This window comes from Vigna angularis, chromosome 11, assembly GCF_016808095.1.
Source record: "Vigna angularis cultivar LongXiaoDou No.4 chromosome 11, ASM1680809v1, whole genome shotgun sequence".
NCBI classification, from domain to species: Eukaryota; Viridiplantae; Streptophyta; class Magnoliopsida; order Fabales; family Fabaceae; genus Vigna; species Vigna angularis.
In genome coordinates, this window is record NC_068980.1 from 3389870 (window position 1) to 3414793 (window position 24924).

General features: G+C 33.7%; 6 protein-coding genes across 7 annotated transcripts; 4 read left to right on the forward strand and 2 right to left on the reverse strand.

Moving 5' to 3' along the window:
* Nucleotides 1-2857: 2857 nt before the first annotated feature.
* On the forward strand, nucleotides 2858-3436 carry LOC108333653 (uncharacterized). Its single transcript, XM_017569127.2, has 2 exons — nucleotides 2858-3070; nucleotides 3178-3436. Exons 1-2 carry the CDS (start codon nucleotides 2873-2875, stop codon nucleotides 3244-3246), a joined length of 267 nt encoding a protein of 88 aa, XP_017424616.1. The 5' UTR covers nucleotides 2858-2872; the 3' UTR covers nucleotides 3247-3436.
* An 846-nt stretch (nucleotides 3437-4282) lies between these two features.
* On the reverse strand, nucleotides 4283-6375 carry LOC108332937 (uncharacterized). Its single transcript, XM_017568238.2, has 4 exons — nucleotides 6224-6375; nucleotides 5551-5832; nucleotides 4477-5322; nucleotides 4283-4326 (listed from the first exon to the last, which is right to left on the reverse strand). Exons 1-4 carry the CDS (start codon nucleotides 6300-6302, stop codon nucleotides 4283-4285), a joined length of 1251 nt encoding a protein of 416 aa, XP_017423727.1. The 5' UTR covers nucleotides 6303-6375.
* A 1422-nt stretch (nucleotides 6376-7797) lies between these two features.
* LOC108334159 (protein TOC75-3, chloroplastic) lies at nucleotides 7798-12795 on the forward strand. Its single transcript, XM_017569842.2, has 7 exons — nucleotides 7798-9025; nucleotides 9577-9798; nucleotides 9894-10001; nucleotides 10110-10301; nucleotides 10399-10647; nucleotides 11910-12164; nucleotides 12285-12795. The coding sequence occupies exons 1-7, from the start codon at nucleotides 7907-7909 to the stop codon at nucleotides 12522-12524; spliced, it is 2385 nt and encodes a 794-aa protein (XP_017425331.1). The 5' UTR covers nucleotides 7798-7906; the 3' UTR covers nucleotides 12525-12795.
* Nucleotides 12796-13386: 591 nt separating this feature from the next.
* LOC108333125 (uncharacterized) lies at nucleotides 13387-16497 on the reverse strand. 2 transcript variants are annotated; one of them, XM_017568467.2, is made up of 5 exons: nucleotides 16057-16497; nucleotides 14912-15071; nucleotides 14399-14431; nucleotides 14098-14192; nucleotides 13387-13980 (listed from the first exon to the last, which is right to left on the reverse strand). In XM_017568467.2, the coding sequence occupies exons 1-5, from the start codon at nucleotides 16402-16404 to the stop codon at nucleotides 13756-13758; spliced, it is 861 nt and encodes a 286-aa protein (XP_017423956.1). In that variant the 5' UTR covers nucleotides 16405-16497; the 3' UTR covers nucleotides 13387-13755. The 2 variants fall into 2 exon arrangements, with proteins under 2 accessions (XP_017423956.1, XP_017423957.1); XM_017568468.2 differs by lacking the exon at nucleotides 14399-14431 and having other exon boundaries at nucleotides 16057-16495.
* A 1023-nt stretch (nucleotides 16498-17520) lies between these two features.
* On the forward strand, nucleotides 17521-18496 carry LOC108333543 (uncharacterized). The gene is made up of 2 exons (XM_017569008.2): nucleotides 17521-17971; nucleotides 18071-18496. The coding sequence occupies exons 1-2, from the start codon at nucleotides 17612-17614 to the stop codon at nucleotides 18245-18247; spliced, it is 537 nt and encodes a 178-aa protein (XP_017424497.1). The 5' UTR covers nucleotides 17521-17611; the 3' UTR covers nucleotides 18248-18496.
* Nucleotides 18497-23265: 4769 nt separating this feature from the next.
* LOC108333055 (E3 ubiquitin-protein ligase RDUF1) lies at nucleotides 23266-24769 on the forward strand. Its single transcript, XM_017568382.2, has one exon. It carries the CDS (start codon nucleotides 23435-23437, stop codon nucleotides 24413-24415), a length of 981 nt encoding a protein of 326 aa, XP_017423871.1. The 5' UTR covers nucleotides 23266-23434; the 3' UTR covers nucleotides 24416-24769.
* Nucleotides 24770-24924: the final 155 nt, after the last annotated feature.

A 24924-nucleotide genomic window follows, 5' to 3' on the forward strand; every position in this document is an offset into this window, starting at 1 on the left:
CTTTTTGACTTTCTTGTTTCCGCTCTTCATCCCAACACAAAAGTTTGTAATCTCTAAACCTTCTGTATTTTGCCTTTAAAGATTTTATCGGCCATTGAGACATGGCAAGGCTGTTTATCAGACCACACAAGCAGCTTATTTATGTCTATTTAAAAGAATAATAATAAAATAACACATTTATATTCATTGACATATGTTATAAGAATAAAATAGTTATAAAAAAAAGTAAACTTTTATATTTTTTGAAAAGAAAAGTAAAAAATGGATAGTATGTAAAAAAATTTATGTATCTCAAAAGTATTATGTCTCTCTGCAACAATAACAAAAAGAAAGTAAGGACAAAAAAATATTGTAGAATAAAAACTAGTAATCCGATAGACGAAGATATGGAAAAGGCCTGACGAAAAATTATTGAGTAAATATATCTTGATAGTTTTGTTTTTTTCTTCACCCCAACAGATTACAGAAGAAGAACAATAGTAAAGACTACAGCATAAGAAACTTTAACACTAACTGCATGCATTTGCAGTTAAATGGAATACATCTGAATACAAATAATGCATAATCTCTAATCGAACCCCAAGATGATGCTAAGTAAGATCATTATTACTATCCTAAAAGCAGTGAAGTGCAGCCTCAGCTATTTTTAAACAAGAAATAACATAAAGCAACCCTTAACACAGTGGTGAATAATATATAATTCACTAGGCATGATTCACGAAGACACATTGCTTTTGGAAGAAGCTACAGAAAGATGATGATGAAGCATGGGGAAACGAAGCCATAGCTGGATGCTCCCAACCAGTAGTCCTATCCTGATTCATCATGCCATTGTTTTTCTCAGTATTCTCTGATGTTCCAACATGAACAGTGATGTCGTCATATATTGGCTGACGGGAAAACATAAGTGGAGACAACAATGGTATAGCCTTTGAAACCTCCCCAAAAGGGTTAGAGGGTCGATCACAATGAACCTTATCAATGTCAAGAGATGCAGGTGCCTGCTTCTGTAGCCTCGTACTGCACCCTTCTCCTCTTCTTCTCATCAACCTACCTTTGCATTCCATTTCCATCAATATAAGCTTTCTGATTTGTCTCGGTTTGCAACCAGGAACGATTATAATAAGCTCTATAAGTTGATTCCTCTTTGCTCGAGACAATAATGATATCAACAACGTGTACGAATTAGTGTCATGCAAGTTTTTACTGGTGCACTTGTAGAGATTTAAAAGGAATGTAGGAGAAGAAGATAGAGCTTAGCCTCAGAAACAACTCAGTAACAAAACGATACTACTTTTGGGTGGTTTGTAGCTTTTGTAGGAGCATATGTCCCTTTATTCCTTCGTTCGTTTTTTTGTTTTTTAGTTTATTGTTCAATGTTTTCCTCCGCAAGGTAAGGACCAGAACAACATTGCCAAACAATATCCCTTTATAGAAACATTACAGCCATTGTTCATATATGTATCTTAACATTTTCAACAATATATATATATATATATATGCATGTAACTAATTTTCTTCATGAGCTAAATATATCAACACATTTTCTTCTACCAATTTGCATGCATTTCTGATCCGATGTTGTCAAGAGATTAAATTTATTTCATTTGGATTTAAATTGTGATTAACAATGCTTATAAATGAAATATTAGATAGAAAATTGATATTTTAACACACATAATTTTTTTATATTTATTTGACATTACTTTTTATTTTTTTTACATAAATTCATTTTTTTACAATCATTTTATCTTATTATGTGTATCAAATTAATGTAAATATCTTTCATCCTATTATTAATCTCTTCACCCTAACGTTTAAGTGTTCCTTCTTTATGTAGTATTCATTTTATTCCTTGCACGTATATATACTTACTTTAAGAAAGAAAAAAGTTATATGTTGACATACTGCAAATTATTATAGATATTTCAGGGTACAAAGAAAACTCTATAAAAATGAAATCTATAACGTATTGCAAGAGTTAAGAAATGCTATATATATAAAAATTATGTTAAATGTGGAAATTTTAAATACTTTTTTTTAAATTGTCGTTTTTACAATCACACTTGTAGAATTGTCATATTTTTTTATATAAAGAATGTTGTTCATAATTGATAATTTATTAAATATCATACTATTGTTAAAAAGTATAATATTATGACGTGTCCTAAAAAAAATCATAACTTATTCTCACTTAACTATAATTTTCACTCCCTTCCTCATTAACTCTTATTTCGCATACTACAATCATGGAATGATACTTGAATTTAAAATAATATTAGTCGGCTTTAAAAAAAATATAAATAATTTTATATTATTGTTTACTTTAAAACATAAAATTTCAGTGAAAATTAACATATTTTATTTTATATTTTAATGTATAGTAGTAATCTAATATTAATATAAATCTTTAACATAAATTAATTAAAATATTTAGACGAAAATGTTTTTTTTTTATTTTATAAATGAGAATATGTTATGGGGAATTTCTCTCTACACTATTTTAGTAGACAAAAGTAAATAAACAAACTTCCCTACAAATAAGTTAAAAAAGTTAGATAACAGAGAAAACTTTATATATTAATGTATTGGACATTATTTAGTTTTAACATTAAAAAAAGTTATTTAATTTAGTTTTCTTATCTTTTTCACTATAAATACTTATGAAAAGAAAATTCAAACATGTTTAAAATATGTTTTTTATAATTAGCTAATATTAGATTATTAGAATAATAAGAAGAAAAAGAAACACAGAGGAGTGGAAACAGTAAAATGTGGGAATGGAAATTGAAAGTCCAACAGAAAATGGATTAGAGAGAAAGAAAGCCCAAAGAAGATTGGGCCCAAAGTGAAGATCAGAAAAGGGGTGGAGATGGCGGTGGTGGTTGCGCAGCAGAAAGAACGATTTGGAAGCGAAAGAACAGAGTCAGCTATGGGCGGTGCATTGTGGGGAACGCGCGTGATGGAGATCGTGAAGAAGCATGACTCTGGAGGACTCCTTTGGAAGCGAATTAAACTCACCACCACCAGAAAGGCCAACGCTAAGAAGCGCCTCCTCCGCGTTTGGCAGGTTTCCATCTCTCTATATCTCTCTGTTCTTCCTTTTTAGGGTTTCTTTTCTTCTTCTTCTTTCTCGATAATCACATCTCTCTTTTTTCTTCTGAATTCGTTTTGAAGAATGAAGCTGTCTTGAAAGCATGTTCTCAATCATCTGCTCCCGCTCCTGCCACTGCCAACAACTCCTGAAGGACGCTTGTTTCTCGTCATTCAATCCATTTTTCGCTTCAAAACCAATTTGTAACCCCCAAACATCCTACTCCATTTCTGCCTTTATAGACTGTTTTGTAATATGTGGTTTTAATATATTGCTGACATATCTTGGTAGTTATTCTTACTGATTTAGATTCTAATGGTATTATTACCGTCTTTTCTTCCAGCCTCGAAATTTTATTATTTTCAATTGAGTAACTTTCTTTGATTTTATAATCTGCTCTGAGGTTTCAATTGACTAACGATGAATCATTAGAAATAGTATTGCTGGAAAAAAAAAACAAAAATTATAGTTCATTTAACCAATTAATTTATGCATACACCAACACTTAAGTGTGAGATGTTTTCAGAAACATAGAGCGGCCGTTTATTTGATTTATGCATAGCTAATAAAAATATTCACATATGAAATAATATATTTATTTTGTTTTATTCCGATCAAGATATTCCAATGATTATAATATTCCATACAAACTCAAAAACTCAAATACGAGACTTATAAGTTCTAAAAATACCTGCGAGTTCATTTTCTTTTTCTTTGAATGCATAAAAGATCAAACAACACATCATATATAGGCAGCACATTGTTATCTTAACTTAGCAAAATCGACAGTAAAAGGACTTCAGTATAATAAATTTGTGCAGTGTTTTCCTTCCCTTTTATTCTATTCTTCAGAAGCACTGACCAAAAAACAAATACATTACCGATAAAAGAAAATTCTATTCGTCAGATATCATATACCACCAAACACTAAGCCATAAAATCAGCCAAAGTAGCAATGACAGCACACTGTTTTTCTGATGAATCCTTCTATAAATTAGTAAAAGTTCACGGTGCACACTGCACTCATTTCTGTGGATAAATGGTACACAGTTTATTCCATATATTGAATTTTACAAAACATTGGAAATGACTTTTCGGGTCTAGTTATTATTATATACATACACAAAATGGAAAAAAAGAAAGCATGTAGTCATATACAAAGTTGCATGAAGGCGATGCTTGGAGAACTTAATTTGCCTGTAGAATTCTCCCACGGTTCTCATCCTCACCAACTGCAAAATATACTGTGATATCACATGAGTATTGTGGATTTTATGTAGTGACAAAAGAGCTTTGCATGAAAAAAAAAGATGATAGTATCAAACAGATATGATATATAGGATATATGGCAGAACGGTGCATTTGTAATGATAGTGTTTTACCTTGTTGAGTTTGTGATGAAGTGCGTGTAGTAGGAATTTTGACTCCATATTCTTCTGATGGCTCCTCATTCCCGAGTAATGAATTTACAGCTCCTCTCACCTTGTCCATCATGCCTGAATTACTTGGACCATTTTCTCCATATGTCACCTGAGGCTGAGATTCAGTTTTTTCATCATCCCTTGGCTCTGACTTGCTCATTGAATAATCTTTGGCCAAAGCACTCTTTTGGCCTGTGTTTTTCCCTCTCAATGAAGCAACTGAGAAGGATGATGATTTTTGCAATGGAATCATATTTGTGGCATCATTCCCTTGTTCAGACCTGTTCGTTGAATAATCTTTGAATGAAAAAGTCTTTTGAGTAATCTTCCCACTCTTTGAAGCAGATGAAGATGACAAATCTTGCTTTGGAGACTCAATTTTGGCATCATCCTCTTTTTCAGACTTGTTCTTCAAATAATCATTGACTGAAGCAACGTTTTGGCTTGTATTCTTCCTACTCTGTGAAGGTGAGGAAAATGAATGTTGCAGCCGAGATGATGAAACAGATGAATTTTGGGACGGGATGCTGTTGGCTGAAAGCGACCCTGCAGCATAGGCAGGTATCATTTTCTGAGCTAAGGTTTCAGAGTCGTTGGATGAAGATGCTGCCACTGTTGTTGCAGTATTAGGTTGAGTTGTTGAAGTGAGTTTGGGATTGACAGCAGCACTTGGCTTTTCTTGATCTTCCTGCATTCCTAGTTTGACAGCGTTGTGCAAAACGTGCTTCTCAGATATTACTGGATTTGCTCTTGGATGTTGCCTTGCATTTTCTTTGTATGTCTCAGGTGCCTGCTCCGATTCATACACTGAAATGTAAAATTTATTCCCAGTAAGGATTTGTAAAGAAGAAAGAACAAGTCCTTGTGAAAATGAATAATAAACAAAGGGGCAAGGAGAAATTATCTTATGAACGATCATATGGTCCCTTTTTAACACTTTTCAGCGAATTTACGATTTCATATCATATAAATATTAGCGAGGATCATTCATTCTGAGACAATATAAAAAATTGTTGAATGATGTGTATTAATTACTAGGAGCTCCAAGGTATTCAGCGTCGTCTTCTTCTTCTTCTTCTTCAATTTCTTCCTCCTCCTCTTCATCCGCAAACCTAGCTCTACTAGAGGGTGTGACATTGTCGTCCTCTATTCTTTTCTTGCTGAGGCTGTTGCAAAATTTCCTGGCCTTTTGCTTCACTTTGGTGAGGACTGATTTCTTCTGATAGAGGCCTTGGTCTTCTTCCAGGTCCTGTTGTTTCATAGGAGAGGAAGGGGAAGAGCTAGTTGGTGACATCCTAGAAGAATCCCCGGCTGCACCTGTAATCACGGGAACTTAGAATATGATTTTGGAAACAAATCCTTCCACACCATTGAAAGAAAGAAAGAAGAGAGAAAGAAAGAAAGAAAAAAATGTACATTTGCTTGTGTCAAGAGGAGAAAAATAACAATAATTTGATAGAGTTTATGATATGTGAAAGAATCCATAATCAACACTCAATAAATTTTCTCTGGCCTACCCTTCACATCCATATCATTTTCTTTGATATATAATCTTTCCTTAATTACCAGCGTTTACAAATGCATGGTTTGAAATTCAATTGTTTCATGGCTGTGACATGCCCTTTTGTTTGTAACTAGCTTATGTAACATAATTAAGCTGTGTCTAAAGCTATGATATATTCTTGAATGTTGAGAAATTAAAGATTACTTCGGAGGAAATGTTCCACACTAGCGATGCTGGTAGGACTCCTTGCAGTATCAATATGTTTGTAAGTACGGTCAGGCATTTTCTCTGACTTTTTTCTTCTTCCCTGTATTCCAATTTGCCTCAGATTTTTTAATAACTCTGCTTTTATATTTGTTCTTCTATGGTTAATAAATAATAGGCAGAAATTTAACACAGAATGAAGAGTGGTAAATCAATTGGTTCCGCAGTTCTAGCACACCATGGACATATATTTGAGGGCTTATTTTCTACACGTGGAGACTACTAGCCATTTTTCTTACTGCTAAACCTCTCAAATTATCACGTTCTTGATATAGAAAGTTGACCAGACCAGGATAAGAAAAATTGTTGGTGCCTCAAGATCAACCCTATCTCAGTCATCAAAACTTTTTCCTTTAGTCTAGCCTTATTTTAGTATACCTTCCTTCTACTCTCCAAGTCGTTATGTAAACTAAATATTGATATATAGTGCTGTTGTGACAAAATAACTATAATTGGTTGCATGGAGATTATCTATAATATGATAATAATTTAAATATATAAGAATATATTAGTTAATAGATTTGCTAAGTAACAATTTTATTTAAATCTATTTTAGGTGTAGGTATGGGTTTTCAGTAAAAAATAATCCAGGTTATACTTTTCTCCAAACCTCTCAAAGTAGTTTTCAGTTTTAGTTTTAATTTTAAAGTTCTCTTAAGTTGTTAATACTCATTTTCTAATTTGGAGCAAGTAACAGTAAAATATTAAATTCTCAGTAAATATAATTAATTATCTCTTTATCTCTTTATTTTATAGGTTTTGGTTTTGAAATGAATAGAATTTAATTTAACTGAATGATTGACTAATTCAAACTCTGATGTGCTTTTATCATAAATCATTCTCTCAATAGGTGATTAAACAGTTATATAATACAAAATCTATTAATAGTTTTTTTTTATATTGTTGTTAAAATGTAATCAAGTGTTATGTATTTATAAAAAATTGATTATTATATAATTAAAAAATTAGAAAAATTAATTTATAATTATTAGTATTTTATTATAATTGATTATTTCAAATAGTATAATTTCGTAGTTATAATTACACACATTACATTAGAAGATATACAATTTTTATTAAATGAAATTATTGATTTTATTCCTTATTTTTTTCACTTATATTTATTTTATATTTATAGAATTTGTAGTAGAAGATATACAATTTTTATTAAGAGAAATTGTTGATTTTAGTCCTTATATTTTTCATTTACATTTGTTTCATATTTATAGATGTATTTACTTAACAATGCATTAATACTATGTGTATATGACACACAATGATAAATATATAATTATTATTATGTAAATTTTAAATTAAAATGATATATATTAAAGTTATTAATATAAAAAAATTTAAATTATTACTATTATTTTATAAATTATATAATTTCATTAATAAATATGATAAAGTAATTCCGCCTACAGTATTATATAATACAGGTTTTATATTTTTGTATCACTAAATTGTAAAATGGTAGTGAGACATGTAGCCGATGGATGAAGAGATATATAAGAACACAGGGGAAGGAAGAGAAAAGAAAACATAAAAAACCAAACCCATCAAAAACCCTTCTTCCTCACTCCATTTCTCTCTCTTATCCAATCTGTCACCTTAAACTCAACAATGTCGTCCTTCACTGCCTCTAACAACCTCAGCACCGCCATTCTACCCTCTCGCCGGAGAAAACTATCTCCATCTTCTTCCATCAAATGCAACCTTTCACCTTCCAAACCTAACGATTCAAATCCCTCTGCGCCTGCTCCGCCGCTCTTCAAAGCCATCGCCATCTCTTCCGCAGCCTCCATTCTCCTCCACTGCACACCTCTCACCCCCTTCCTCTCCAACCCCCTCGCAGGCGGAGGGAACAGCGGAGGCTGCGGAGCCGGTGGAGATGGAGGATGGTTCGGCGGAAATGGAGGCGGCGGCGGAGAAAACGGAGGGTTCTTGTCTAGAATGTTCGCTGCTATTGCCGACGAATCTCAGTCTCAGGAGTGGGATTCTCATGGTTTGCCCGCGAACATCGTTGTCCAGTTGAACAAAATGAGTGGGTTCAAGAAGTACAAGGTTTCCGAGATCATGTTCTTCGATCGGAACAGGAGAGTGAAAGTGGGGTCTGAGGATTCGTTCTTCGAGATGGTTTCGCTGAGGCCTGGTGGGGTTTACACGAAGGCGCAGCTTCAGAAGGAGTTGGAGACTCTCGCAACTTCTGGCATGTTTGAGAAGGTTGATTTGGAGGGGAAAACCAACCCTGATGGGACAATTGGGGTTACCATTTCGTTCAGCGAGAGTACGTGGCAGTCTGCGGATGGGTTTCGCTGCATCAATGTAGGGCTGATGCAGCAGACAAAGCCTGTTGAGATGGATTCGGATATGACTGATAAGGAGAGGTTGGAGTACTATTTGAGTCAGGAGAGGGAATACAAGAGGAGAATCGACAGGGCGAGGCCGTGTCTCTTGCCGAGGTTTGTGCACGATGAGATTCTTGAAATGCTCAAAAGACAAGGCATGGTCAGTGCTAGGTTGCTGCAGAGGATCAGGGACCGAGTGCAAAAATGGTACCACGATGAAGGCTATGCGTGTGCTCAGGTGGTTAATTTTGGGAATCTTAACACCAAGGAAGTTGTTTGTGAGGTTGTTGAAGGGGATATCACCAAATTGGATATTCAGTTCCAGGATAAGCTTGGCAATGTTGTTGAGGGGAACACTCAAGTGCCAGTGATACAAAGAGAGCTTCCTCGGCAGGTATATATTGTAGGAGATATGTATGCTTGTGTTGTATTGGAGTTTTCTGGTTAATTGGGGTAGGTTATGAACGTTTGTTATCTGTGCGATTGATGTGTTTAGTGTGATCGACAGCTACTTTACACGATTATCTTCCTGTACAGGATATAGTGTTGGAGATTTCACTTCAACTAGTTATATACTAATCAAAGTGTGTGCTTAGGGAATAATCTTCACTTTTAAAAACCAGTTTCATAAGGTCGAGATAGACCTAAACCCAAATTCTAATGTGGAATATAAAGTCTATCCTCGCTATTGTTGGTGTGCCTATCGAGCTGTTAATCCTCAACTTGGAAATGGGTGTTGGAAATTTCACATTGACTAGCCATTACATGACCCTTACATTAGAAGTTGGTTTTGAGAGGTCTAGTTTTAAGCCCAAGTTCTAATAATTAGCGTATTATGTGTTTACTAGTTTGTTCCGATATTATTCCTTCTGTTTGGTTTTTGTGTTGTTTTATCTTTTCATTGATTTGTTACTAACTTCATGGATGTTTGTGTTGGATTCACAGCTACGACCAGGTTTCACTTTCAACATTGAAGCCGGGAAGCAAGCTTTAAGAAATGTGAACTCCCTTGCTTTGTTTTCAAATATTGAGGTGAATCCAAGGCCTGATGAGAAAAACGAAGGAGGTATAATCGTGGAAATTAAGTTAAAGGAGTTAGAACAGAAGTCGGCTGAAGTCAGTACCGAGTGGAGTATTGTCCCAGGACGAGGAGGGCATCCCACCCTGGTATTTATTTGTCAAACAAATATCAATTCTCTTTAACAAGTGATGAATTATTTGTGTCCAATTAATTTGTTTACTTTCTATTCAAATTTGTGTAGGCTTCACTTCAGCCAGGTGGTACTGTTAGTTTTGAACATAGGAATCTGCAAGGGCTGAATAGATCTGTTAACGGTACTATAACAACCAGCAACTTCTTGAATCCCCAGGTAGGTATCCTTTAGCTTGTCCTATGAGTTCCTTAATTTGGTCCTGCCAATAGGTGCTTAGTGATATTGGCATCGGTATCACAATATGCCCTATTTATTCTGCTTCAGGATGATCTTGCATTTAAGCTAGAGTATGTGCATCCATATTTGGATGGTGTGTACTATCCACGTAACCGTACTCTCCGTGTAAGCTGCTTCAATAGCCGAAAGCTGAGTCCTGTGTTCACTGGGGGACCAGGTGTGGATGAAGTGCCCCCAATTTGGGTTGATCGTACTGGTGTTAAAGCTAATATCACAGAGGTAACTTCATTGGTTCTTTTCAACTATATGAACTTTGGGTTGGCCATTTGGGTCATTGGTAATTTTCACTAATTATTTTGTCTTGTGCGCCATGCAGAATTTCACACGTCAGAGTAAATTCACCTATGGACTTGTAATGGAAGAGATAACAACACGTGATGAAAGCAGTCATATATGTTCAAATGGTCAAAGAGTATTACCGAGTGGAGGAATTAGTGCTGATGGACCTCCAACCACTCTCAGTGGTACTGGCATTGATCGCATGGCATTTTTACAGGCAAATATCACACGGGATAACACACGTTTTGTGAATGGAACTGTTGTTGGAGACAGAAATATGTTCCAGGTGACTCTACACTCTGCCTTTGTAATTATATACATGGATAAATTACACGTTCCTATCAATTTTGTGATATTCAGAAACTTTCAAAAAAATTATATTTCTTTATATAAACCATGATTTATATTGATCCAACCATTAAGTTATAACTCTATATTACCTTGGGTGTTTGTCAAAATTAGACAATTTAAGTAATCAGGTGAATCTTTTTTTTTTCTTTTAAAGTATATAGTGTCAAATTGAGGTATATCAATGGAGTATTAAATAATTTTAGATTAATATAAGATTTTGTTGTATGATTTATATTTTTCTTAATAATCTTAATATAATATATGATTTAATTATCCAATAAAAAGTTATTAAAATAGTAGATCCCTTCCCATTTATATATGTATGTGTGAAGATGCTCTTGGCATTTTGTTTTGCCAATACTGAGCTTGACTTTGGTGGGGAAAGAATATCCTAAAAGTTTGAAGACAAAAGGATGCAATGTGCATCGAGCAGGGGTGCAGAGCCTATAATTTCTATGCAGGTGCCATAGTGTGTGTAAATGTATTTCACAATTTTTTAGCTTATACATTTTATATTCTATAAGTATGATTTGGCCTCTATCATTTATTCCCTTTGGGCTTGGGAACTCCACACTGGCACGTTTTCATGGAAACGGAATCTGCCGGAGTAACATCCTCGTAGATGTAACATGGGTGCAAATTAAATGACTTTTTTTAGTTTCTCTTCTCTTTACCACTTTTTGTTTTTATGTAATTATTTTATATTTGTCTGGTAATTTATATGGGTGCAAATGAAATTACTTTTACCACTTTTTGACATAATTTATTATTTGTCTGGTAGTGCTATTTTTCATTGACCGTTAAGTAAACTTGTCTTACTAGGAATAAGTGAAAGCACAGATGGGTTGAAGATGTTCCAAGCTTCTTTTTTTATGTTTAGCTAATCTAGGCTAATTAGTGCAATCTATGTTATAAGGTGATACGGAGGCTAGAGTTATTAGGGAGCTGTCTTTTTCTTCCCTTAAAGCAGTTGTTTTAACCAACAATTAAGCCTTATCCCCATAATTTGTTGTTGGATATGTGGATAAATCAATGCCGTAGAGTTCCATCCATAACACATTTTCAGCCAAACCTTCTAGTGCAAACCAGGGAAACTTGCTGTACCTTTGAGCACAATATATTGGTGTTTTCTGAATTCTTGAATATGTTATGGCTATGTTTTCTGATCATGCATTCTTAAACATATGCAAACTACAGGTGGATCAAGGCCTTGGCATTGGCAGTCAATTCCCGTTCTTTAATCGTCACCAGCTAACTGTGACACGATTCGTCCAGTTGATGTCCGTGGAAGAAGGCGCTGGTAAACCACCACCACCAGTTCTTGTCCTCCATGGCCACTATGGTGGTTGTGTAGGTGATCTCCCCAGCTATGATGCCTTTACTCTCGGGGGTCCCTATTCTGTGAGGGGATACAACATGGGTGAGATTGGAGCGGCTAGAAACATCCTCGAGGTAGGAACGAGAAGACTGGATGCATTTTATGATTCTCAATGTTGATTTTAGTTTTGTTACTTTTTATGCTATCCAGTACTTAGAGATTATGTTTAACCATCTGACTTTTTTTTTCTGCAGCTTGCAGCTGAGTTACGGATACCTGTTAAAAGTACGCACGTGTATGCATTTGCAGAACACGGCAACGACCTAGGGAGTTCAAAGAGTGTGAAAGGGAATCCTACAGAAGTTTACAGGCGACTTGGTCATGGGTCGTCTTATGGTCTTGGTGTCAAACTTGGTCTAGTCAGAGCAGAATATGCCGTTGATCACAACTCAGGAACTGGTGCATTATTTTTCCGTTTCGGAGAGAGGTTCTGAGGTGCAAATTAGTGACATTAGTATATTGCACAGTCGGCTTTCTTCTTTTGGTTAGTGGGGTTTGGAGGTTATAGAATACTCAGAAGTTACGTGTACCAGACCAGTAGACTCGCTGTTTTTGTTTGTTTCTCATAAAATTGGTAGAGGGTTCTGCGTAATTATTACCATGGTCATGAATTGGATTTTCTTTTTGCGGCTAGTCATCAATGCACAGTCCGTGAGAAAAAAATGGATCCTAATATTCTCTTAAATAAATTTTTTCTCTGTTAAATATGATTGTCAGTTATTTGAGGTTAAAAGGTTGTTTTTTTTTTAATTTAGTTCTTGGAGGATTTTTCTTGTGGTTTAACTTGTACTCCCAGTTTATTAAAAAAATGATGATCTTCTTTATGGTATTATATTTAAATTGTAGTTGAAGCAGGATAGATCTAGAAGTAGTTTCATTATTTTATAATTATGTTCTGTACATGAACAAGTCGAGTCCATTCTCTCGATGGAGTCATTGATTTGATATAAAAACCTTATGCTAAAAACCATTCTTGATAATTTTCTTTATATATTATTTTTTCTCTATTTTTAGTGGTAATTACCAATCTTCTTTATTGGGCTGTTCACAGATCTTTCCCACAAATGCCTGAACTACTTAAGATGAAATTTTAACTATCGTCTTATCTGAAATGTCTGTACATTCAACCCAAGATTCTAATGTGCTGTTTTTTTCACATCAACATGAAAATATATCAGTAGGATAAATCGGTTGTTTATTAAGTTGAAACCTGTAAGATCACGGTTTATAATTATATACAAATCATTAGTATCACACTACTTGCTATATATGTAGAAAAAGAATTGGAGCTTGTGAAAATCCAGAATTATCCAAGTCTTCATTTTTCTCTCCTTTTGTAAATGTTTCTGTTTTTAAAAATTCAAATAGGTTGTCAATGTTGCATGTTCAAGGTCCGTATAAATATTTTAGTTTACAAACCAAATGAATTGAATACTCCCTTTACAAACCCAAATCATCATGATTGAGCTTTTAGTGTTATTCCTCTACCCACCCAACTAAATGAAACTACAGAGAGAGATAAATAAACACTGCTGGACAACCAAATGCTCAGCAAGAAAAACATTAAAACAGTGGAAGCCCTGGTGTTAATCTGGTGTTGGTCTTGTGCCAAGAATGAGAAAAAATGAATTTTTGGCTTTTCTTCTTCAACCAAATCCTTCTATGCTATAAGCCTAATTCCTTTTTCAGCTGAGCCAGAGTGGCTTCTATTTCCTCAAGGTTATCCTCAACGCTTCCCTTGCTAGCTTCACCGGGATTACTGCTACTGTTTGGTGTCTCTCTCCCAGAAAAGTTGGATGCATTTTCTCCTTGAGGTGTCTCGTAATCACCATTCTGATCTGTAATATTGAGTTCTTTCTCAAGGAACTCCACAAATTCTTCTCCTATTTCCTGAAAGGAAAAATTTAAAATACTATGACCCCCATTAAGACCCTGTTCCCAAGGCTCATGTACGTACATTATAATTTAAAAAAATAAACAGATGAAGATTTAAACAGGAAGTCTCACCGCCAATTCCTCCCATAGGCTCTTTGGCTTTCCTTCTGAAGCAGCGTTTGCTTCCCAGTTCCTGAATTCTTCTTGAAGATCCTTAAAGAATTCCTCTGCAAAAAACAAAATCAGACAGGTCTCAAACACTAAAGAGAAGGGAATTACAAAATTATGTTGCAATATACTAGAGACACACATCCCTTTACCCTTGTTGGTAGATTTCTATGGGGCAACCAATGCCCAGGAGAATTTTTAATGAATACAGGCTAAACTTAGGGCCAACATGATCCATGATGTCTACCAGAGAGTATATATCTACCTATTGTTATTTGAACATCCCTCAATAAATTACCTGCATCATTAATATGTACGACTATAAGATTAAACCAAAAAGTAACTAGCTTGATAAAAGGATAGGACAAGAAGCACATGAAAAAATATAAGTACTACATATGTTTAAAAGTCTTAATATTCGATTTAATACCTAAGAATTTCTGGATTATCTTACAACTTCTTTTTGGATTTGTTTAGGCACTTAGTCCTATGGTTAGGTCTTGCTCAGGTGGTGCTAGTGATCACTAATCAATCTAATTAATAATATAAATAGGATTTTAAACTAATGTATCATTCTATCAGTAATATATTTCAGTTTGGAACTTCGAGCTGTCAAAGCCGTATCATTCAACTTGAGATTGTCTCCTTTCTGCTATTTCAATAAAAAGGAGAAAGATTGCATATGTGCAACAGCAATAATAAACATGAAGAATGTATTCAAAAGTAAAGTCTCGTATAGAGATATTCAAACAAGATTCATGTGATTATCAATCTTTACCTAGTCCATAAAATTCTTCTTCAGGTTGTGCATTTCTACTTCGGCTTCCTTGAGAAAAATCGTAACCTTGACTTCCAGAATCATATCTTTTGCGGGAACTGGAATTTAGCAATGTATTGTATGCATGTTTTATCCTCATGAATTTCTCCTGTGCCTTTTCCTGTAAAAGGAAACTTTAACATACATAAGTAAGCACCAAAGACTCCAATCTTCCGGGGACTAATTACTAATACACAAATCAATGCGAGTGGTTACTAACATACAATCCAAAATAGAACAGTTGCATCATTGAAGGGCTTTCAGCACAGTGCATTCAAATAACTTTTACCATGACTTAGTCCTTCTGATCATGGTTACATTTTCTTTTCTAGTTATATTTTTCCTTTTGAAAGCAGGGACATCGCCACTATCATAACTTTTGCCCGGATCTTAAAGTAAAACAACTAAAAGAACACGAAAAAAATTCAAGACTGGAAGGCAGTGAACCAATTACAATTGCAATAAATGAGGATCAAAAATTGTTTTGTCACTATCTGGTATGTGACATTTCGTTCATTAATCATCATAGATCAACGTATTTTTCAGCTTTTGATAACTAATATATATGTAAAGGGGATCAATGTTCTTTCCTGAGAAGGATAGTCAACAATCAGGTATTAGACCACTAAATGTCCGTTTACAAAAATTCTGAGAAAACATGCAATTTCTGATGGCAATAGTGCCATGGACACAAATTACTTAAACCAGATAACAGCCAAACGGATTATGTGAATCTTCTCTTCACAGAAGAACAATAAGCCATATATAATCAACACAGTAGCCATGTTTATAAAATTGAGATTGCCAAACAAAAGCGAGTTCCGAAATGAAGTATTCAGCTACGAAAGAGTATCCCCCACCCCGGAAACTAAACATTAGAGAAAATTCAAATCGATTAACAGCTGATGAACGTAAAAACCCCTAATTGTCAAAAGTTTCCCCAAATTATAAGCAATATGTATGTTTCTTTATCACAGACAATATGGAGAAAATATTTACTTTTCCACTTAACTTTCGATAACTTAACTCAAACAGAATAACAAACCAACAATTGTCAAATCTCCTTGATATTTTCAAATCTGATTAGCGTCAAACAAAGTAATCACCTCTTTATTGACATCAGGATGATACTTAAGAGCAAGTTTCCGATACGCCCTTTTGATTTCGTCGACGGTTGCGGATGGAGACACACCCAAAACTTCGTACGGCGACTCGCCACGCCTTGCTCTCACCACCATCGTTCTATTGCCCCATCTTTCTTTTCTCTGTTGCTTCCACTGTGAACGGTGAAAAGGACTTGCATAGTTGATTTTAGAAGTGGTTATGCAACAATTTGGTTGAAAAGATCTGAGAGAAAAGCGAGTGCTGCTGGCACAATAAAGGAAGGTGTTTGCAGCGAGAGGGAGAGTTGTTGTAATTCCATGCATCTTATCTCCAAAGCTTTGTTCTCTCATCTCTTCGATTCATAGGATTCTCCATCAACCTTCTCGAACACCAACATCACTCTCTTATCACTCAATGTCCCAAACTTCTTTTAACTCCTTTAACACCCGACAACAAAAATATCACATTCTATTTAAAATTGATTGAAGAAATGTAAGGGCTAATAAAAATAATTAAATATATCAAAGTGGACAAATAATCAAAGATTATATTAATTTGAAATAAAAAAAATATACAAGCCATGTCATATAATGAATAAAATACATAATTATATTGGAAAAAATATAAAAAAACTCAACGTGAAAAAAAAGTAAGAGTATATTATCACCCCGTATAAATTGCAATTTGAAATATTTCCTGGTAACTTTACCCTGGCATTTAATATTCTAGGGAATGTTATTTCTTACATTATACACAAAGGTTGATTCTTGAATAGATATCAAACTTACTAAACAAAATTATAATATATTTTATTATGTGAATAATATACAAAAGTTTTGCACGTCTGTTGTATTTGCAAATGGGCTTTCAAGCTTTGAAGTATAACATGCTATAGATATAAGGCTATTGCTTCTTGCAATCCCAAAATTACTAACTGCACCCCAGCAATAAGAGAAAATGACTCAAACATACTTCATTTGCCACTACCATCATTACCGCTGCTGTAGAAAAAGAAAAAGAAAAAGAATGGAAGAATGCTGCACAAGAAGAAAATAATGCAAAAAAAAAAATTATTTCTAAAAGTTATTTCTTGAACATAAATTTTTTTAGATCTTTTTTTCATGTAGGGATATTTCAAAAAATTAAAGGTATTATGTGAGTTCTGAAAAGTTTTTTTTCAAAAATCACATTCCAAAAAAAATATTTTAGAAATTATATTTTGAAAATTTTAATCCAGAAAACTTGTTTCTGAAGCTTTCTAAAAAATATAATCAAAGAGTCACTTTTTTAAAGTACAAAATAATATTTTAACAACTTGAAGGGGTGTGCGAAGAAATTTTGGAGGTGCAGGAATTAAAAGCCTAGAAATAAAAATAACAACAAAAAATTAAACCATCAGTTAATGGGCCCTATCAAACAAATGTTCTCTCACAGAAAACATATTGGTATTAGAACATCAAAATCCCGTCGGAGAAGTGCTTCCACCAATAATCAGAAAGTGGTGCCACGTATGATAAAGAAAAGTGATTGGCTGAGACTGTGGTGAGGATTGCAGCAATGGCCACAGGATTTGCATCTTCCTTAATCTCATCTTCCCCACACATTGCAACCTTCCTTTCTTCTTCTTCTTCTTCTTCTCTGCACTCATACCACTCTCTCAGAACAACCACTCTTCCAACTCTCTCATCTAACTCCCCCATCACAACCCCATTCAAAAAATCCATCCTTTTTCACAACCCACTCCGACCCATTATTCTTCTTCCTCCTCCTGCCGCCGCCGAAGATGTTATCTCTACGGCGGAAACAGCGGCGGATGTTGTGGAGCAGTTGTACCCAACCACCGATAAAGGGGTGGCCACAGTCGTCTCAGCCCTTTTCTTTCTGGCTTTCGTTGGCTTATCCGCTATCACTATTGGGGTAAGTAAAATTCCGTAAAGAAAAAAAAAAGATCTTAATTTGTTTGAAATGAGGTAGTTATGTTCTGAAAGCTTGTATTTGGTTTGTGTTGCATTGTAGGTGATTTATTTAGCAGTAGTGGATTTCCTGCAGAAGAGAGAGAAAGAGAAGTTTGAGAAGGAAGAAGCAGGTAAAAAGGGGAAGAAGAAGAAAAAGAAGGTTGTGGGAAGAGCCAGAGCTGGACCCAGAGGATTTGGACAGAAGCTTGTCGAAGAGGAGGAGGAGAAGGATGATTAAGATAACAAACACCACGCAATAAAAATCATTTCAGGTCATCTTTCCTTGCATTCAAATCCAATTTTACTGTCACCTTTTTAAGTTTTCACAGAGCGATTTTCATCTTTCAAAACAGACATGTTTTGACAGTAATTTAGGTTGTTGTTCCATTAGTTAAAGAAATTCATTGCAACATATCTTTTGAGGAAGTTAGATTGGATTGCCCTTTCATTTGTCCTTATTGTTTTTATTTGAATTTAATTTCATGAAGATACAGAGCAAAATATTTTCTTGTTTATCATGTTTTTATAGCTAGAAATCATCAAAATTTTGAAAGCAAGCGATGTCATATCCTAATCATACTATTACAGAACAAATAATGGACTAAAAAAAAGGTTTGGGTAGAAATATAAAACTTTTGGATAAGGTGTGGTTTGTCACCATAGATTCATTATAAAAACAGAACATGTGTATGTGAGCATGCATTTATAAATTTTTTAACACATTCAATTATTTTTTTGGTAATAAAACTATTGGTATAATTGTTTTAAAACACTCAAAATGTATATGATAAAGGACTTTGTAAAAGAAATTGGCAGATAGGGATCAGCAAATTCCTTTGTTACGACTTATTGTAACGTTGTTTTACAAATTATGTGTTTATTATTATTGTTACCGAAAATTGTTTTATAACTTTTTATTTTTACTGTATTGTTTGTAGCTCTTAAGGTTAACTGCTAATTTTAGTTAACAAATGTTCACATGTTTTGAAAGCCATTAAAATTTATGTAACTCAATGCATTCAAATGTAACATTTTTCCTGTATGTTTGACAAACTTTGTTTTGAAACATGCAAAATGCTTACTCATACATATTTTAGAACTTACAGCTAACGAAAACACCCACAAATTATAAATTAAAAAAATGTGGCTGATTAGTGAGTTAAAAATAAATTATCTCACACGTATGACACAAAAAGGGAGAGGGGGAGATTTTTAAATTATCAATTAAATGTATGTATTATAAAATTGTGAAAAGACATAAGCCATTTCTTCATTTCATTTGTTATAAATTTGAATCACATATATATTTATTAGTACTTTTAAGGGATAAATAAATATTTTTGGCGACTTCAAAATCAACCTTTATTGAACTTATTATCTCCAAAAGAAAATTATTATTTTTGGTATTTAAAATTTACTAAATATGATCATATATTAACTATGTTGACATATTAATTTTGAAGGTATCAAATGCTGAGACGCAAGCAAATGTATAAGGTGACGATTGCATTTTAACATAGCCTATCTAAAAGTAATATATATTTTTTTTGTCAAGACCAAAACAATATATTTATTAAATGTTGGTATCTAAAACACAGAAAAATAAATGAGATAGTAATTTTAATAAACTCAAATTTGAAGGTACACCAAAACTTATATAAACTTATATTTAATCAATATGAAAGTTCCGGCTAGGAGTAGATGATGCCTGAATTAAATTACTGTATTTATAAAGACAAGTATAAAATATACTATTTCAAGTTCAACCAAAAAAAATAGTTACTGCAACTGGTGTAACTATAAAAGAAACGATTAATCGATTACCGTATTACATAAAAGTTAATTTACGACCATTTAATTAATTATATATATATATATATATATATATATATATATATATATATTTATTATAATCATCTTAATTACTTTGTATATCTGTTCGACCAGCTATATAACTCAAATGATTAACTACAATTTAGATGGTCAACCAACAAGTTTAACTAGCTACTAGACACGAACCAACCCGAATAAATTAACTCGTAGTTTGAAAGGGTAAATAAGTGAGTTTAGTCGAACACCCAACCACATATATCAACCTGGGTGAATATCCCACAGCCTGAAGCACAAGTTGCCTATCCGACAATCTCCAACCTAGGCATCTTCCAAAAACCAGCATAGATAGACAAGCACAAGCTCAACGAGCAAGACACACGTCAATTATCAAATAGGTTGATCTGATCATATATCAACTCAAATAATTAGTCATCGAGCCTAAACGATTACTAAACAAGTCGTTAATTAGGCCTTAAATTGAACTGAGATGGACCTTAACAAAATAAATTAACTCAAAAATTAATCAGTTTAAGAATAAAGTATAAGTGCTTGTAATTATATTATAATTAGGTCATTCTTAAAATCAAAAGTCGATTATGAAATTTATAAATAAAAATTTAAAATAAAAAAGTATTCTATATTAATTGTTACATTAGTTGTTATTTATCAATTTATCAAATGTTAAACTAACTTTAGTATGATGTTCTATCTCGTTATAATCTCGTTATAATGTACTACGGACAATATTTAAATTTTGGACTAACACGATCCAAACTATTGACATTTACTGAAAAAGACTTTGTACTGAATTTTATGTGTTAAAAGTTAAAAAATTAATTTAATAGAAAAAAGAAACGTGATATGTTACCAAGTAAGAAACATACGAACGAGAATATTATATTATAACTAATATCATATTATTAACAATTAGCGCACAATAAATGGAACGAATAAATTGACATTACAACATATACGAGGCTACAATATATTGTCAGTAAAAAAAATATTGAAAATTTTCAAATGAAAATAAAAGCAAGTGAAAAAAAATGTTTAGGTTACTAATTTTAAGTTATAGCAAATATTTTAAAAAATACAATAATAAAAAATCAAGTTAAAATAATATGAAGAAAATTATAGAAACATATATTATATAAGCTTAATTAAGTTTTAAGTTTAATTTTTTTCTTTATTGACCTGTTAAAAGTTTAAAACTCTTTAATTAAATATTTATCGTTAGATTTTTATTAATCAGTGACTATTATATGATGATTTAACTGATATCTTACTCGTTATCTGATCTAGCTTTCACCATATATTTTTTATAATTTTTTAACATGCATTTATAAAATTATAGAATTATAAAAGTATAAGATTACATTTATAGAAAAAAATATAGATAAGATAAGAATCTCATAATGTAATTAACAGTCACATAATCTATAATATATAATAATTGTTTAAAACTTTTAGATAACTTTACACAATTAATTAATGTAATAATAAGACACTTTATGTTATGTTGTAGTGAAGCTTTTAATGTTTGTGATATCCAACACTTCCTCAAAGAGTAATTATTGTAGTAGATTAATAAATTGAAGAAGAAACAACTTAACAAAATGTAATACTAACCTACAAAAATTTAAGTTTAAATACACAAAAATAAAAAATAAAATATTATGTAACACATTAAAAGATTATAATAAATTATAAAGTTTAAATTGAAATATATTATTATATATTATGATATTTAAATTGGTAAGGCGTAGAATAGACCAATGGGATATTTCATCTGATGTTAAGAAAAATATTAGGTTTAATTATTTTTTTGTTTTATCATGTTTGGTGAGATTAGTTGGTGTGGATGGATACGAGGCTAAACTATGAATGGTTTTACGCATTCTATGGATATGTAAAGTTAGGTTAATACATGCAGATTAACTAACATTTAATAAAGGTATGGAAAACTTAGAAAGTGCCAAAAACCTACTACTTTTTTTATTTAAAATATGTTCATACGTAACAATGAAATCGACTAAATTAAAAGCATAAATAAATGATAATTTATTTTTTTACTAAAATCCATGATAATGAATGTGTATGATTTTGAAAATGTTATGGGGTGAATTAGTCCCTTTTAAAAAATATATAGAAGACCAGAAAAACCATAAGATTATTTAAAATAGTGAATTGAGAATCTAAGAAAGTGGCTATTTAATACTCCAGTCCACAGGTTTAGTCCGCTGATTAAAGGAGGATGACAAATTTACATGTGAATATAATAAATAACCTTTATACGTTAACTCTTATTGTATTGTGTTTAAGAAAATGCATTATTGTATTGTATTCGATCTAGTAGACAATCATCTAGAATAAAACCCTATCTTGAAGTGGTCAATCATTCTCAAAATTAATTCTATTCATATTCTTTTGTTCTAAATTTTGAACTACTTACAAATTCAAATCTGAATTTTTATTTAAACTGAAACAATCTCCGCTGGTTTACTTATGTTTTTTCTCTATTTCGTAAAAAAAAAATCATAAAAAGTAAAATATTATTTATAAATCTGAGTCTGATAACATTTTAATTGTTTTGGGTGTGGAATCGAAAATCACGTAACGTTCAAGTTATTATATCACCGATCTATTGTCATAATAAATTTTAAAATCACTTTTAATCAGGACTAATCTAATCAGATCTAAAAGCTTATAAATATATTTTATTCATAAATGTGTTTAATTTGTAATATAGACACTTAATAGATTTTTGATCGAATAATCACTTATATTTTAGAAGGACTATTGAATTTGTAAAACATAAACAAGAATGAAAACATTAATTTACTAGTATTTATTTGAAAACGTTGATGATCCGGAAAATAAAAAACTGATTGATAATGCAATTAATGTAATATGGATATGCATCTAAAGTAAGTAATTGGGTATTAGTATATATTATTATTGTGAAAAAGGTAGAAATGATGATCGATGAGTGTAGTGGTTAGAAAAATGATTTTATTGTTGTTACCAAGTTCATGATCGAGCGGAGTGTGTTCGTCTCGTGTAAAGTAATGAACTAATTAATCATTCCACTTTTCCAAAATCAAAAATCAATTACTTCTAATTAAGCACAAATGTTTCTTAAAATCTTGTATAAAATATTAAATAAGAACCATATAATATAATATTTAGCATGTGAAATAAAAGGATTGAGAATTATTTTGCCGTGAGTGAGTGGCTTAGGTTGGTGCCTCGGGGTCTTGTCAGCTCTGACGCCTACTTCAATAATCAATTAATATATTTCAATTATTTTTAATTAATCCTTTTCCAAGTTGAGTTGTGAGGAGTAAGATTTATTGATTTGGTTTTAGGTAATTGAGATTAAATTGAAGTAATAAATAGAATAAAATAAAGAGAAATTAAAAATTAGAAGGGATTTTCCAGCAGAGGTAGTGTTGGGCATGGTCTGTAGCCACCAGAAGAGACGCGTTGCTCTGACTCTTTAAAAGGGTCTTATCTATTCCGCTCCCATTTGGAATTTGGAATTATAACTTCATTTCCTCTCTCGACTTTTTCTTCTCGACAGAACAAAAACATGAGCTCCGACACGACGTCGTATTGGTGCTACAGCTGCACCCGCTTCGTTCACATCCAGGAGCACCACGACGTCCTTTGCCCTCGCTGCCAGGGCGGTTTCGTCGAGAAGGTTCAGGCCGGCCACTCGCCGGCAGTCTCCCTCATCGCTGATGGCGCCTCCAGAAGGCAGGGGTTTCGCCGCCGACGCCGTAACGCCGGGACTCACTCTCCGTTCAACCCGGTGATCGTGCTCCGGGGACCGGGGGAGGACGAGGAGAGCAGTTTTGAGTTGTATTACGACGGCGACGACGGCGCGGGTCTCCGACCGCTGCCGTCGACGATGTCGGAGTTTTTGCTTGGATCGGGATTCGATCGGTTGCTGGAGCAGGTTTCGCAGATCGAGATCAACGGATTCGGGAGGGCGGAGAATCCGCCAGCATCCAAGGCGGCGATAGAGTCAATGCCGACTGTGCAAATCGCCGAGCATCAGGTCGTGACAGAGACGCACTGCGCCGTTTGCAAAGAGGCCTTCGAGCTAGGCGCGTTGGCGCGTGAGATGCCGTGCAAGCACCTTTACCACTCCGATTGCATTCTCCCGTGGCTGTCGATGCGAAACTCGTGCCCGGTGTGCCGCCACGAGCTGCCGTCGGAGCAAGCGTCATCGGAGAGCAGAGTTGCTGGCCAGATCGAAGAGGAAGCGGTAGGGTTGACCATATGGAGGCTGCCTGGCGGCGGATTCGCCGTGGGTAGGTTCGCCGGTGAGAGCCACTTGCCGGTGGTGTACACGGAGATGGAGAATGGTGGGAATTCGAGCGAAGGTTCTAGGAGAATCTCTCTGTCAGTTGGAAGCGGGAGAGTGAGGGAAAGTCGAGGTGGAATTGGCAGAATGTTCCGGAATTGGTTTGGGAGAATTGGGGCTTTGACTAGAAGCCGTAGCCTTTCAACTTCGCTCTTCAGTAGAAGAAGAAGTTCCACGAGAACCTGGGTTTTGGAAGATTGATTCGGATGGAGTTGTATTTTGAAAGCAAGTTTTCAAATTTCAGTTTTCGAATTGAGATTCTTACTGTAAATAGGCATAGAAGTGGGTACTATGTAGTTAGAAGTCTCTTTGCAATAGATGCCGTGCCGGGTTTTTTTCTTTCTCCAGAATTCATCACCGAAGGGGACTCCAGAGAAAGATTGCTCTTGCTGCATACCACACCATTGGGGAAGGGGAAGAAGCCATGCTAAATTACTTGATTTGTTTAATGTTGATATGTATTCGTCGCATATTCTTTGTAAGCATTGTTTTTAGTTAAATTTGGTATGTTTTCCCAATCTGAAGTGTGGAATACAGCAGAATGATTATTATTAATTAATATTAGCCTTAGTGGTCTGAGTTATTCCAAATTCAACGGAACAAACAAATGTGTGTGCATATGGGCAGCATGATTCAGTGGTTGGAGATGATTATTGAAGTTATGGACGGTGATGATGATGACACCTTGTATACCCACGACATTGATGATC